This window comes from Larus michahellis, chromosome 6 (genome assembly GCF_964199755.1).
Source record: "Larus michahellis chromosome 6, bLarMic1.1, whole genome shotgun sequence".
NCBI classification, from domain to species: domain Eukaryota; kingdom Metazoa; phylum Chordata; class Aves; order Charadriiformes; family Laridae; genus Larus; species Larus michahellis.
The window spans coordinates 34,090,058-34,104,685 of NC_133901.1; the positions used below are offsets into that span (position 1 = coordinate 34,090,058).

The 14,628-nt window shown below is 42.5% G+C and overlaps 1 protein-coding gene across 22 annotated transcripts in view; it reads right to left on the reverse strand.

The window, feature by feature from the left end:
- PCDH15 (protocadherin related 15) overlaps positions 1-14,628 on the reverse strand; it is a 799,343-nt gene that overhangs the window by 48,826 nt on the left and 735,889 nt on the right. For all 22 annotated transcript variants that reach the window (XM_074589898.1, XM_074589897.1, XM_074589896.1 and 19 more), the window contains one exon: positions 3,143-3,358. In XM_074589898.1, the coding sequence (XP_074445999.1) occupies positions 3,143-3,358 (216 nt within the window). The remainder of the gene's footprint in view (positions 1-3,142; positions 3,359-14,628) is intronic.

The window sequence follows — 14,628 nt, forward strand, 5'->3', positions numbered from 1 at the left end:
GAAAAAAAACAACCCCTGATTTTCAAAAGAGAAGTCTGAGCCCTGTAAAGCCCTTCAGCAGACAAGCCATAATATACTTTCACATCAAACACCGATTCACCAGCTTTGAAGCTTAATTCAACTTTAAATATTTAAATGTTCTTGAAATGTCATCAGATGCACTGATCAGCACGTACAGACTACTGTGTAAGAAAAACAGAATTATAATGAACTCAAAATAAATTTTAGACTAAGATCATTGAAAGGAACTCTAAAGCAACAAACAGCGTAATAGAATTAACTATATTAGCCAAGTCAAGCAACCACTCTGCACCTAGGTACTGAGTACTGCATAAATGCAACACTTAAAAAAGGCAATAGTTCTTTTGATATTCAAGGAAATCACAATTATGACTAATTGTTCGAATACAAAAATATGAATAAACATACATTCATGACAAGCTATAGTAAAACAATGCTGTCGAACAAAAAAATCAAGAAAAAGTTAAGGTTTCCATAGTAACATTAACTTGCTTGCTATCCACACTTGTAAAAGCTTCCATTTTTCAATTATTTAAAATAGCATTGAGTTGAGGAACTGAGTCCAATTTAACTACATTGTAAGAAAAGCTGTAGGGAGAAACTGTTCCCCTCCACTCGAGGAGAGATGGAAACATGCTGGGGGCAGAAGTGGAGGGTGTGTGAAAGCAAAGGCTCTTCCTGAGGCATCACTGTGTTCTGGAAGCATTTTGGGGCAGTTACCAGGGATCTTCCGACCCACCATTCCTTAGAAAGCTTTTGCTACTTCCAGTCTACTGAGCAAAAATACAGCCAGGTCCCATGATGCTAATTAGCAGGCACCAGCCTAAATTACAGGGCTGGAAGTCAGCGTGTTCAGATGTCTCATGTCCATAAGTATCTGAAGAATACATTGCTAAAAACGAGTGAAGCTCCAGGTTTAATCAAATTAGCACAAACTGGAAGCTTGCAGCAGAGGCAGGGAAAGCATATGATTCTTGATAACCACTAGCACATAAGCGATACACCTTTGTATCCCATGCTTCATTCACCAGGCACTTTCCAATTTTTAAATCAAGCAAGGCAGAGCCCACAAACAGTCTTGTTCGTTACACGGCACCAACGGATTCCCGGCAGTAGCTTATGCTGAGAGATGAATGAGGAATGGGCCGTGGAACCCCCCCAAACCCCAATAAACGTTTGATTAAAGATCGTATCATAGTGAATATTCACTGCCCACATTTACATAGTACCTTTAAGTGCTTACTTGCAGCAAACTTACTTTAAAATGTAATTTGTTATTTCTTCTTTTTCTCTCACAGAGGCTAAAAAGGGAAATCCCATCACATGGAACCAAACCGTAGACCTAGGGATGTCTAACTTGAGCCATCCTGCCAGTCCCCACCATCAGGAACAGACTGGTATCCTTCACATGGACCATCCCCCATGGCATGAAAACATTTTACCGGTGCAGTCGGCAGCTTATGCTGCTCCCAGAGCTGTGCAGCATTGAGGAAGCATCCTGGCTCAAATTTTGGAGGATACCTTGCTCTGCTCAGGTTCTTTGCAGTACTGTCCCTCTGGTGTTGCCCCACATCTTCTCCCTAGACCTCCTTCCAGTGCAATCCTACCTTCTTCCCCCACATCTTATTCTCTTGCCCGAGAGTAATTAAATTCATTTCCCTTATCTATGTGCACTCCTTGAGCTTGAATTGAAAGGAATTAACACCTCCCTGTCTCAGCACCTGAGACCACAGTGTCAGCAGGATAAATTCTGTTCAAATCACGAAGCCCAGGAACAGCTTAGTCTAGTTAGAAAGGATCTTCACATATGGATCACGCTTAGAGCAAACCCAAACTTTCATGGTAGGATGGTGTCAGTCTGTAATTGTATCTGCAGCTACTCTAAGCTTTCACATCTTGCTCAAAAACACCGTACTAGAGCAGTCATCACTCACTCAGACAACCTAAAGATACCTCTATAAATTAATGAGACATACTTCACTTTCTAATTTTAATGTCGATACCTTCTGGCTATATTTTAATATACTATTACTGCATAAATTGCATGCGAATGCCCTATCATTTTGGGAGGTCAAGCATGAGGACATCATACATTATGTTTATTTGCTGAATTCCTGTATAACTCAATATACCAAGTATTATGGCTATCATCTGTATCATTTGACAGCGTTCCCATGAACTAGATAATGCACTTCATCCCTATGACATTATGCTAATATTAATCCAATCCATCACGTTATATAGGCTTTAAAGAAATTTAGCTTTGATGGTTTCTGTGACTGGACTAAGTCAATGTTCTTTCCTCGGCACAAAAACAGGAGCTCAAGGCCTAAAGCCGGTGCCATTTTTGAAACGTCGCTTCCCTGAAAACTTAAAAAGTACCGTCTCAGCCCAAAATTGTGTCTCCCTTCCAGACATGAGCAAACAAGACATGGCAACCTCGGCTTTCCCCACTAAGTCAACTGACTCGCAGCTTTCAGGGACTGTTTGCTCAGGTAGTTTCCTGCACCTCAATACACCCCATCTAACTCTGCCCCAGCAGCTGGGTGCTGATGTTAACACAGAGCACAGCCCAAGTCAGGAAGCTTCAGCTTGGCTTATTAACCGGGGTTTCCTCCCATGCTAACGCTGCTTCACAGCTCCGGTGTGGGAGCTGGCTGCGCCTGGCTGGCTTGGAGAGCAGGTGGAGATGATCTCTAAATACTTGTGTCCGACCACACAGGTGTGATCTGCTTTATACTTGTAACGCACAAAACCAGCACCTTTTTTGCTGCCGTCTGGGTCCAGAAGACGCAGAACATAACCTAGGGTCCATGTCTAATGCAAACAATTAGGATCGAAATTGAACCATTAACAATGGCTCGTTGAATAAATAAAATACTGAACATCATGTCTAGTGTGCTAACTGAGATGAGGGCTCTGCCATGAAACATGAACACGTTTCATATGGTCACAAAAGCTCTTGGGTTAAAAAAAAAAAAGGTTTATTTCAGTGACTTAAAAAGATTTAAGTACACACAGTTTATGGCGTTCCTATAGGTCTGCCTGGAAATAAACTTCATGTAGTGTTTGAATTTCCTCAGGAATTATTCCATGACGATAATGCCTGGCTCATACTTACAAGTACTTCTGCTTTGCTGCTCAGTCCTTTTCCATAATCGTCAGTTGCAATGACCTGAAACTTGAAATAGGATCTTCTCATATTTTTGAACAGCATAGCAGTTTTTATTAGCCCTGTGTAAGCTTCAATCACAAAACCTTCTTTACCATCCTTGATTGGAGGAATGATGAGTCTGTATTGCATGGCACTGTAATTCCCAGTGTCTTTATCATCAGCCTAATAGGAAAAAGAAAACAAGCAAAGGCAAATAAAGTAAACATGCATGCAAAGAATCATTAACCTTGTCCTTTAAATAAAGTTGCAAGTTGGTCCAGCAAATTTCTTCCACTCTGACGTTTAAAACATTAGATCCCAGAGAGCAGATATTACTACTACTTTAAGCGGTTCATTTAACCTTGCGGCATACAGTTTTGCTTTTCCAGCAATTTCTTTCTCCTGTGTTGGCACTAAACTGCTCAAAAAAAAAAAAAAAAGAAAAAAAGAAGAAAAATATAAATGGACTTTTCAAAACTGCAACAAACCGAACAGGTAAGAACAATTTAATTCCTAGAAACCTCCACTGCCAAATTCTTGTTGATAATTAAATAGGAAAGAAAAAACCCCCCAGCAACGCATTCACAAACTTACAAAACAAGAACATTCTCCCTCTTCTCAGCGATATTCTGCACCCTCACTGGTTGAGCACATATATTTTTGGAGTAATTTAATCCTTTTTTTTTTTTAAATTATAATAAACCAATTAATAAATAAATAAAAAGATTGACTGGCATTCCTGCAATGCTGCACCATGGACGCGATGTACAAACCCAGCGTGGGACACGGAGCTGCCCTGGCATTCTCTCATAGCTGAGCTACTGCAGAATTCGGACGCAGGCCCGGCACTGATGAGGCAGCCCCGGGAGCTACGTTATTTGGCCTGCCTCGTGCCCGACACCTCTGCCTAGCCCCGTTCTGGCCTCTCCAGATCCACTCCTTCGCACCGATCATGCTCCCGTTCAAAACACAGGACCCATACCCAGATGGGAGTGTTTTTAAGGACCGTTATAATGGTTTTCACGTGGCCCGTCTAGGAAGGGGTCAGCGAGATGGTAGCTAATTACGGCCTGTACCTTTGCCCGCTCATTAGACTTGAGCACTGCCTCAGCACCTGGGACATCTCAGCACCTATTAGCAGAGTTTTATCAAAACACTGGCACAATTTCTTCAGCCTGTGGCTTAAGCTAACGTTGGGGGAAAAAACACCCTTAACTTCAAAAACGTGCAGGTCTTTGTGTAAAATCCATACTTCACCAGGACTTAAAAACAATAATCACAGCCTAGTCAGGGCTTATGGCAGAGCAGAGTTGCTTACCAGGATATGCCACTGCCATCTAAAAAAGCATTATCTGTGCAAGGTCATTAAGCCTTCAACAGATGACCATTAATCATCATTACCTGCTTCCTCACCGTCAGCGAACAAGATCTATAAGGTGGAAACTTTTACTAACTCCTCTTTTGTCTTTATTTTCTGCTAATTTTGAGGGGAATACCAATGAGGAGATAACAAAGAGCAAGTCTCTGCAGCACACCGATTGCATTGTGCACCATCAAGAGATACTGGTGCCAGACGAATGATCCAGGTACTCAAAACTGTGTGTGCTTTCCATGCTGCTCCAACTGCTACCAGTCCAGAGATACAACTACACAGCGCTTAAGCGATAACACCTGGGCTGCTTTAGCTAGAGGCAGGAAACATGTTTCACATAGCACACCAATATGCTGCAGCTGCCCAAAAGATGACTCCCCCAATGACACTGGCTGCCACTCATCCCAGAGACAGGACTGTTTAAGATGGTCCTTGCATCCTTTCTAAATGTTTTGTTTTCCTCTAAATTGACAAAGCTTTATCTGGCTTGGCTACGAAAAGCATAAATATAAAATGTGTTGAAGTGCTTTTGTTCTCTACTTCTATGATTTTTTTTTTTTTAAGGCTTTTAAAATTTAGATTACTACCTCTTGGGTGATCTCAAAGTCTTTTATTAGCATTTTTACGAAAGATGGGGAAGGTTAAAAGCTTTCTGAAATCTACCCTATTCTGTCAGTCAAAAGGTAAAGACAGTGATGAGCTTTTCCAGAGCACTCCTGCTATCCAACAGGCACAGGTAACTGCAGCCCCAAAACATGCCCGAGCCAGCAGACAGGAGCTTGACAGGTAGATTTTCAGGACCAGGCTCATTTTTGGCTTTCCTTTTGACAAGTAAATTGCAGAAGGAATGAATAAATGAAGGCACAAGGAAGTGAGGAAGTGGCTGGACCTAAAAATCAGGTTGATAGGCAAGTGCTAACAGCCATCACTGTTGGAGCACTAAATGCCAGCGCTCAGCACCGAGCTCAGCCCAGCCCTTCTAAGAAGTGCATAAATGCCCAAACTGCACAAGGGGTCACCTTCATTGCTCCAGCAACCGTGCCAACAGCAGTGACCTCATCGGACACTTACTCCCACCACTGTTTCATCTGAGGTATTCTCAAATTAGCGTGTTGTGGTGGGTTGACCTTGGCCAGCTGGCCGAGGCCCACCCAGCCGCTCTCTCACCCACCTCCTCAACAGGACGGGGGAGAAAATACGATAAAAAAGCTCATGGGTTGAGATAACGCCAGGGAGTTATCAGTCACCGACCCAGGCAAAACAGACTCAACTTGAGAAAAATTAATTTATTGCCATGTAAAATAGATTTGGATGAAGAGAAGGAAAGACAAAAATTAAAACCCTACCTCAGCTGTGCCTGGGTGTGGGGCTGTTGGAACAGTTTGTGCCCAGCCCAGGGCAGCACTGGCCTCCCCGCACAGAGACCCCTCGGCTCCTGCTTGGGCACGGGCACCCTGTACACATCTAAATATCAAATATTTCATTTCAAGTACCTGTTCTTAACCAAATGCAAAGGAAATCTTAAAATGACAACTGAAAGATTCCACGGGATTACTATTACTACTAGAATTATTCTTACTAAAGAAACTTTTAAAACCAGCATAACAGCAATAGAACATCCTTGACAATTATCAAACTATAGGTTACAGAGACATTCAAAGTAGCTTCTGTTGGTGCTTTTTGGATCAATTTTGCCTACATTCTCTAGGAGAGCTTTACATCCTCCATGTACTCAAAAAAGAGATCAGGAAGCGTTTGCCTGTAGGAGCAGGGATAACATTTGGGACAATCCAACCGGAAGAGCACCGACACGCTGCTCGAGAGACAAGAAGGAAACCTCTTTGGAAAGGATTTCATGGTGATGCAGAGCAGCCAACTTTCAGAAATAAACACTTCTTTGCCTCATAGCTAACAAGTCACTGCGTGGGTGCATCTAAGACCAGGCAAATACAGGTTGTACAACACAGCTCAGTTCAAAGCCATGAACAACAGAGAAAAGACTGGTCTGACAAACCCCACTAGCTTATCCACACTCAACTTTGCATGTTGGTAATGGAGCTGGGGAAGACAAAAAAAAAAAAAAAAAAAAAAAAGAGAAAAAAGACTAATTCCTGTAACAGCATGTGTTCCAGCACATGAGGCACAGGTAGCAGAGCACTATCTGATCCGGCTCCTTTGGGGACTTCACCGTAGCGAGACGGGATTTACAGCGACTGTCCAGCTAACTGCCGCAGGCTCTCTGGAGGTGCCCTGCCAGATGAGCACTACGCCCTTTCAATAAAAAGCCAATTTCATTCTTAAAATGGATTTATTAGATTGGTTCCGCTGGGCCGTAAGCCTATCATTTTTTTAATATCAGCAAATTCTATCTCAATAGAAAGATATGACTTTTAATACTAGTTTGTTTCAATAACAACAGAAATCAACTTCACCTTCAGTATTTCACGCTTGTGTATGTGTGCAACTGAGGACAGCCAAAATTTGAATCCAAATTAGGGTATCAATATTGCAGGCAGAGACATTAAATAAAGTCAGCCGTTCTGAAAAAATGTCAGGCTAGTGTAGTTGCTCAGAAGTAATGGTACGATAAGTCTCGCAGCTGAGTTTAATGCATGAAACTCCAGTGAAAGAGGCATTTTGAATTTTAAGCATGCAGCCTCTAAAATCCTGCAGTTGAGATGCCCAAAGCTGGTAGACAGGCTGCAAGCTGATTTTCAGAAGTTCTGAGAACTCAGTGGCACCCCCGAGAAACTGATGGCCTCGGCATCATTACAGCTCAGGCTATTTCCATCCCAGAAACCATCTACGTGCAGACGAGCAAAGCCAGGTGCAAAATGACCTGAGGAACTTGGGAAAACCATCAGATTTCAATTTCAAATATTTTAACTTTGTTGTTCCCATTTCCCCCCTTTCCACTGCTATTTATACTTTGATCAAACCTAATGACGCTCAGCGTAACATTCAGCTTTGCAGGACCACCAGAGAGAGCCTGTGAGCTGCCGACACTAACGTACCGACTTCCTTAATACACAGTAAGAATGTTTGCTATTCTTGTAATTTGTCCTGAAGGTAAATATTTTTGACACTTCATTAGGAAGAGATATACGACATCTCAAGAGTTGCGTTATGACTGTCAAAGAAGAGAAAGAGCTATAGTTAATCTTAATATTACAGCAGTATATCTTCCTTTTGTTATGTGCAAGAAATACAGATGTCTCCTAAATTCTGCTATGATTGAGTACGGATAAATACGTAGGATTTTAGGAACTACTGGGCCAAATTCAGCCCTCCTGGAACTGAAGGTAAGTGTGCCCACACAAATGGTGTTTTGTTGGCATTGCTGTGCACCGCCTCCAGCCCTTACCTGTCCTCTCCCACGGGGAAAGAGGCGCAACTCTTGGTGTCCTCCCTAACCCCACCATAATAATACACCACACCAGCCAGGCATCAGCTGAAATACGCTGCTCTAACATTGAGGGTATTTACTGCAAAGTCATTAACAGTTATTTTTTTTACAACTTTATTGGCAGCTATCTCTCCTGGAGCAAAAAGACCAATAAGCCAAGTGTCCTCGGTGACTACATCTCCTATCCATGGGTTGCCAACAAAACGCGCAGCAAGTCATTAAGAAACGTAAAAATTCCTGGCACAGCAGAGGCAGCAAAGAGACGGATGCTGTCAGCGCCGGGTTCCCTCTCAGATAAGCGATGTCTAATTCAGCCCAGCACTGCAGAGGCAACGGGATGAAGGGTACAGCTGCTCTCTTGCCAACAAAAAGTGCTTTCAACACATGAGTTGCCTTAAAACAGAGAGGGAGCAGAAGGGTACTTTGTTTTGTTTGGTTTACAGCTTTAGGAGGATTGTGAGGGGAAAAAAGTATAGCTTGAGTACGGGAATATATAGGACTCACTAGAGGCGAGTCAAACTGCATGTCTGGAAGCCAAGAGATGAAAATATAGGAGCTGAAAACTGTCAGTGACAGAGATCCCTTTAGTGGTGCCTCTGTAACCAGTTACAGTTTGTCCTGGTATATATGTTTTTTTCTGGTGTAATTAATTAACACAAGACTTGGGTTGCGTTTGAGCACTTCACACAGCAGCTGTCCCTACCGGCCATTCAAATTCTTATGGCTAAGAATTCGGTGGGAAGAGGTCTGTAAAGGACGGTGAGTTTGAGGAGCAGATGCCAGGAGATGCAAAGCGATGGAATTCTGCGGCAGCTTGCGGCAAAAACAAGCTGATGACCCTGAGCTCCAAAGTGCTAAAGACAGGTAACCATGTAAAAAAGCACAGGAGTGAAGAAATACAGGGGAAAAAAAAGAAGAGGAAAACTGCAATAGCCACAACAAACTCACTGGCGTAAGCGACTGTGAATCACAAAGCAAAACCGCCTCTAAAACAGTACAACGGCAGATGTGGCTTCAGAACTGAAAATGTTCAACAATCTGTAAATTCCTACTAGCAAAAATGGTCTGCTTCTAAAAGCTATTTTATGTACCAGCATCTAATTGGAAACAGTTGAACCTGCCATCTGCTTAGTGGCACTAAGCGAGGGAGAAGGAAAAAAAAACACCCGGCCAGTCCCATTCGTTTTCCATACCCCGTTAGCATCCTCGGGCTCGTGATTAAGGCTGACCCTGCTAGGGAGACTGGAAAACATTTAAAATTAACAATTGCATTTAACTCTAAGCAGCTAATTTGAATTTAGCTCACGCTGAGAATGATATTTTTATGTATCGCCTCATGATTATGCAATAGCTTCAGGAGCTACAGTTCATGAAGATTTTAATGCTCATCCCAAACAAGCCACCACCAAACACGTCAGCCCCTGGGCAATTTGGTGACAGTATCAGAGTGTCACTGCCACATGGCATTGCTTTCACAAGTCTCTCTGGGTGAGGGGACGTAATGCTGTGATTGTGTGGCCACACAGTTGTGCCTCGCACTACAATATTCCCCGTGGAAGTGTGCAGACTTCAGAAATGTCAAATACTCACCTTTCACAAGGGTTGCAAGGAGCCAAAGATTAATTAATGTATGCTTTAAATGCATTGTTTATTAGGTGTGATTACAACAAAGATGAAAAGAGCGGACTCTGCTAAGCATATCGCTGACTGCTGCCCAGCCTGCTCCAAGTAAGCCCCAGCTCCACAGGGACTTCTGAGAAATACAGGTAGTAGAGAGAAAAAAAGTAAGTGAGAATTATTCACTTCTTCCTCCAGTGGTGACAAAATGGTGCCATGGTGTGGAAACATGGATCAAATTGGATAGGCTGTCTCGTGGGAAAAAATGTTGAGGAAGAGGTGTTCCCAAACTTGTATTCTGAAAAAAAAAAGTTGATTTTATAGCATTTTCCTGCTATGCCAATAGCAGTTACTGCTCGATATGGTAGGTTTATGTGAGTGTGCTGGGAGAGAGTGCAGACCATGCAGCTGATCCGCCATGGGATGGGAATGATCCAGCACTGCCAACACTCCAGGAATCCTCACCTCTTCCAGCTCCTGCGGGAGTACTTTACCCTGGAAGGCACGTGCAGGACTAACAGTCTTAAAAATGTTAGAAAATAACATACTAATTGAAATAATCTAATATTACATTTGAAAAAATCCCAACGGGTAGTAGAGTTTTTCTGAACATGGCCAAAGGAAAACAATCGTACTGTTTTTTATAGTAAAATGTTTAGTAAGCCAACATATTATCTAGAGGTATGTTCTTTGACAGAAATTACCTGCGTGCTTGGAATTGCTGCAATATTATTCTTAGCAGGGCAAGCAGCTTCCTGTCAGAGGCCAGATGTTACAGCAGCTGTGCGTGTTTGAGGGTGCGCTGCCGTCACTGCAAATAGGCTTCAAAGTAGATTTTTACTTCTACCAAGTAAGTTTTTCCCCCTGCAGATGACTCTCTGTGATTTGCAAATCCTGTTTTAACTAATACAAGATTGTGACTGGCAAAGCAGTTCACTTTTACACAGAAGCTGTTCTCTTGTGTAACACGCAAAAGCAAACTTAGAGAAGGGACCGCTTTGTCTTTCACAGCAGAAAGCCCTCTCAGGGTGCCTAGGGTTGAACGTCACTTCTATAGAACTTGCCACTCTGAAGATTTACTTGTCGTCCCAAGGGAAAAGGAAATATCGCAAGAAATCTAGAGGTTACGGGCATGAATAGAAAATAACTGGAGATTAACATGGAGAAATGCATCTGGGCAAAAAAGTAATCCCAGTATTCTCTCTATATGTAACACACATCCATAACCGGGAATTTTAGACGTGTTTTATCAATTGCTTTAGATCAGTATGCAACTCCTAAGATAGACTGCTTTCAAGGATTATGGTTAAGAGTAATTCCTGTTCTCCTGTGTGTCATCGGGGTAAAAACCTGTAGCAAAAAATGGCTTCGTTTTATTTTGCAGTTCTGTACATTTGAGATATTCAAAGAGCAATAAAGGACGAAGTTACGTTATGAAGCCCATCAGAAAGGGGCACAAAATGCAGGTCCAAAATCAAAATTTGATCAACCGTGTTGTAAGAACAGAGTTTTCTTCAGGATGTAACTGCATTTCAGCCCCTCCGGCTCCCATTACCACCATCAGCCCGCTCTGCTGGCTTCAGTGTGAGCCTCTTCTATCAAACACAGGTCCAAACACTGGCATTCGCTGGCATTTATTTTGGCAAGCTGCCTTCTCTGCAAACATTTTCAGGACAAAAATATACCTTTATAAACTGAGCAGTAATTTAGGAAAAAACTCTCCCTTTCCGTACTTGACTTAGCACCTCTGATATTTCCTCATTTAAATGCACTTCAACAAACAAAACTAGAGAGATTAATATAGTAAAAAAAAAAATGTTTAAAAAGAAAGGGCTAATAATGCACCATTATAGCAAAAAGTCAATTCCCGCCAGTAATTTCCCTAAAGATTGTCTTGATTTTGGTCTTATTTTTATAGAGCAGATTGAAAATAATTGTGCTTGTGGCTAAAGGAGGCCTGGCACTAATTCTGAGGGGAAAACCAGGAGTTACATGAAAATACCAGTGGCAAAGCAAAGGAACTAATTCTAATAGAATGAAATGCAAAGCAAATCTCAAACCACAAAATTCATAAATTAGTAGTTATGAGCACTACATCTGTTTTTAATTAACGTATTCATAACAAAAAGCAGGAGAAGGCCTTTCATCATGCAAATGGGCTCTTATATACATTGAAACTTGTGGAAAAAAAAAAAGAGAATTGCAGGAAAAGCAAGAGAATAAAAGGTTATTGCAACACCAATCCCCATCAGGACTGTCCAACACCTGAAGCCTTTTTCTGAGCACACCAGAACTGTAATTAAAGCCATTATCCAGATTGCTGTCCCAGCACCGCAGGCCCAGTGCAGTGGTCGCAGAGTGACAGGAAAACCCAAATAACCAGGAATCCGGATGTCCTGGAGCTTCCCACCCCCACGGCTCTGCCCACCCTTTGGCCTGGCATCACATCACCGACCGGGACTCAACCGATCCCATCGGGGCATCCTGTATCTTGGATAGGCTTTGGGGGGAACGAGTAGGCTAAAAAACACGGTGGTGGGAAATTGCCTGTGGATTTGAGATGCGATAATCAGCCTCCACTATCTTGTCAAGAGAAATGGTATTTAACACAGCTCCACGTTCCCTGCAGAGCTATTAGCAATCTAAACACGGTCTTTAAGACGCAAGGACTAAAGCCTCGGTCAAAAAGTGCCATTTTTTTCTTAGAGACATTAGTCCTTAGCAGCCTTCAGATGACACTAACCCTAAAACAATCATATTCACATAGAATAATGCATATGGCATATCATTAACCAAATTAATTCTAATTGAAAGTGACTTTTTGCTTCACAAAACATTTTTCAAGAGGGGAAGAACTGGGCTTTGGTGGGAGGGGGGAAACTTTCTTCAAGCCACAGAGTACACAATGATTTAAGCAACTGGAGTTAAACATGCAGAAGTTCAGCAGTATATTTGTGACAAATTTGTCTAAAACCAATTTACATAAATTGCTATATTAAAAATTAATGACTAGAGCAAATCATTAAGTACTGTTTAAAGAGGAACTAATTGTGGTTACCTTTTTTTTTTTTAATTTGGAAGCCATAGTTTTTGCATAGGGCCATAAAGCTTATCGTCTCATTATTATATAAATTACATTCATCAAAAATGAGCCGTTCTTACGTAGAAAGACAGAGCGCTAGTTGGGAATAACTGAGGAAACACCAGGATGAGACAGCACCGGAGGGATGCCACAGCCTGAGGGGGTGTCAGCAGGACACCCATTCCCCGGGGCAGAATCTGCCCCTCAGCCCCCGGTTCCCTCTGGGGAAGTGCCGGGACGCAGCTGGGCAGGAAGGCTGTGGGCACCGGGACACCCGCCTTGGCCTGGGCCGTTGCTGGAAGAGGCCACCGCGGATCCTGGTGTGGCGGGATGACGTGGAGGTGAGGATCCGGGCGCTAGCAGAGCCGCTGATCCTTTCCTGCCATAGAAGCACCTCTCCCTATTCATGCCAGCGCTGTTCCAACATTTCAGACTGTTTTTCTTTTTGAACTATTGCAAAACTAGATACATTTAAAAAAACTTAAAATATTGTTTACCTCTTGCTTATTGTAACCCATACACTCTGTGAAATGAAGACACAGTGAATTTCAACCCAGATTATAAAGTAATTTTGAACCTCCTTAGTATCTACACTGGTAAACACCTGTAATTAGTACTTCCTAGCTAACGTCTCTCAGTTCATCTTCTCTATTTCCTATTTGATGAAAAGGAAAAATTATATTAGCTTAAACTGCCACTAAACGGTAACTGCTGGCAAGTGCCTGCCACTGCGATTATTATGCTTAACGAATGTAATTACAGCAATGGCAAATAAAAGCAGGCATGCCCTGTAAATCACATCTAACTGCTTGAGCCATATCAAGATCTAAATACCGGCCATTCCCATTACTGCAATTAACCCACCCATCCAGTGATCTTTTCCCGTGGTTATTCCACCAATGGCGACCGGACAAAGCAAAGGCCGTCTCCAACCTCTCACAGACAAGAGGAGCCGGGTCAAAGCAGCGCCAGGGAGTCCAGAAAGACCTGCCCACTTGTGAAGCTGCCCCAGAGCTTTGGCAGACACATCTCTTGACCGGTGCAGCCGCGCTGGTGCCATTGCCCTCCCAGCCTCAGGAATGTGTTGGAAACATCAGGAAGCTGAAACTGAAGATATGGGAACATAACAAAGAACTGTGTGGTGGTCATCCAAACCCTCTGCTAAAGCCACCAACGGCTTTGACCTTGAGCTTTTAGGAGAAAGGAAAAGTTTCAGGATGAGTCTTCGATTTCTGTCATGATACTTTCCTCAAAAATGGATGCATGAATAAACGGTAACAGAAACCAAACCACTGTCTGGCACTTGGGCTTTAGATGGAATTCCAGACTCTGACCTTCCGATGTAAAAGGCTGAAATAGATACAGGCACCCAGAAGCTGAGTCGTTACCTCAACTCAAGTATGATGTACTTAAGCTCCCCTTTGCTTCCAATGCAAATAAACTCGCAATGACCAGCTTCTTGCCATAAATCTCACCCTTATTTTCAACCAACAATATCTCCTCCTTCTGCCACACCAGAAAAAAGACATTTCCCGCTAATGGACACAGCGCTGGTGTTTCCAAAATCCAGGCTTGCAGAAGCAGCATCCTCTGCCAGCCCGTCAGAAGGCCCTTGTTGGAGAATTTTATGGTATCCATTGAGGCAAATTAAACACACATTTGTGCTTACAATATAAAAATATAATTAATGAATGTGATTTATTTTCTCTGAAAGTCTGCTATAATACTGGTATCTCGTAAATTCTGCTATAAAACTTGTGTTATACATAACTTTTTGCTACTATATGAAGGCAATCAAATAGAGTGCCAAATGGTTGCCTGCCCTTAACACTTCCAATGCTTGGGCAAGGAGGTCACCTCAAAAAAAGGAGAACTTTGCCATATTTTATCACTTTCACATGGGAAAGGAAATGTAGGTGCTCACAATGTGAGTTATCTTCACTTGTGACTTAGATATCCCTTTCCGTGATCTATAC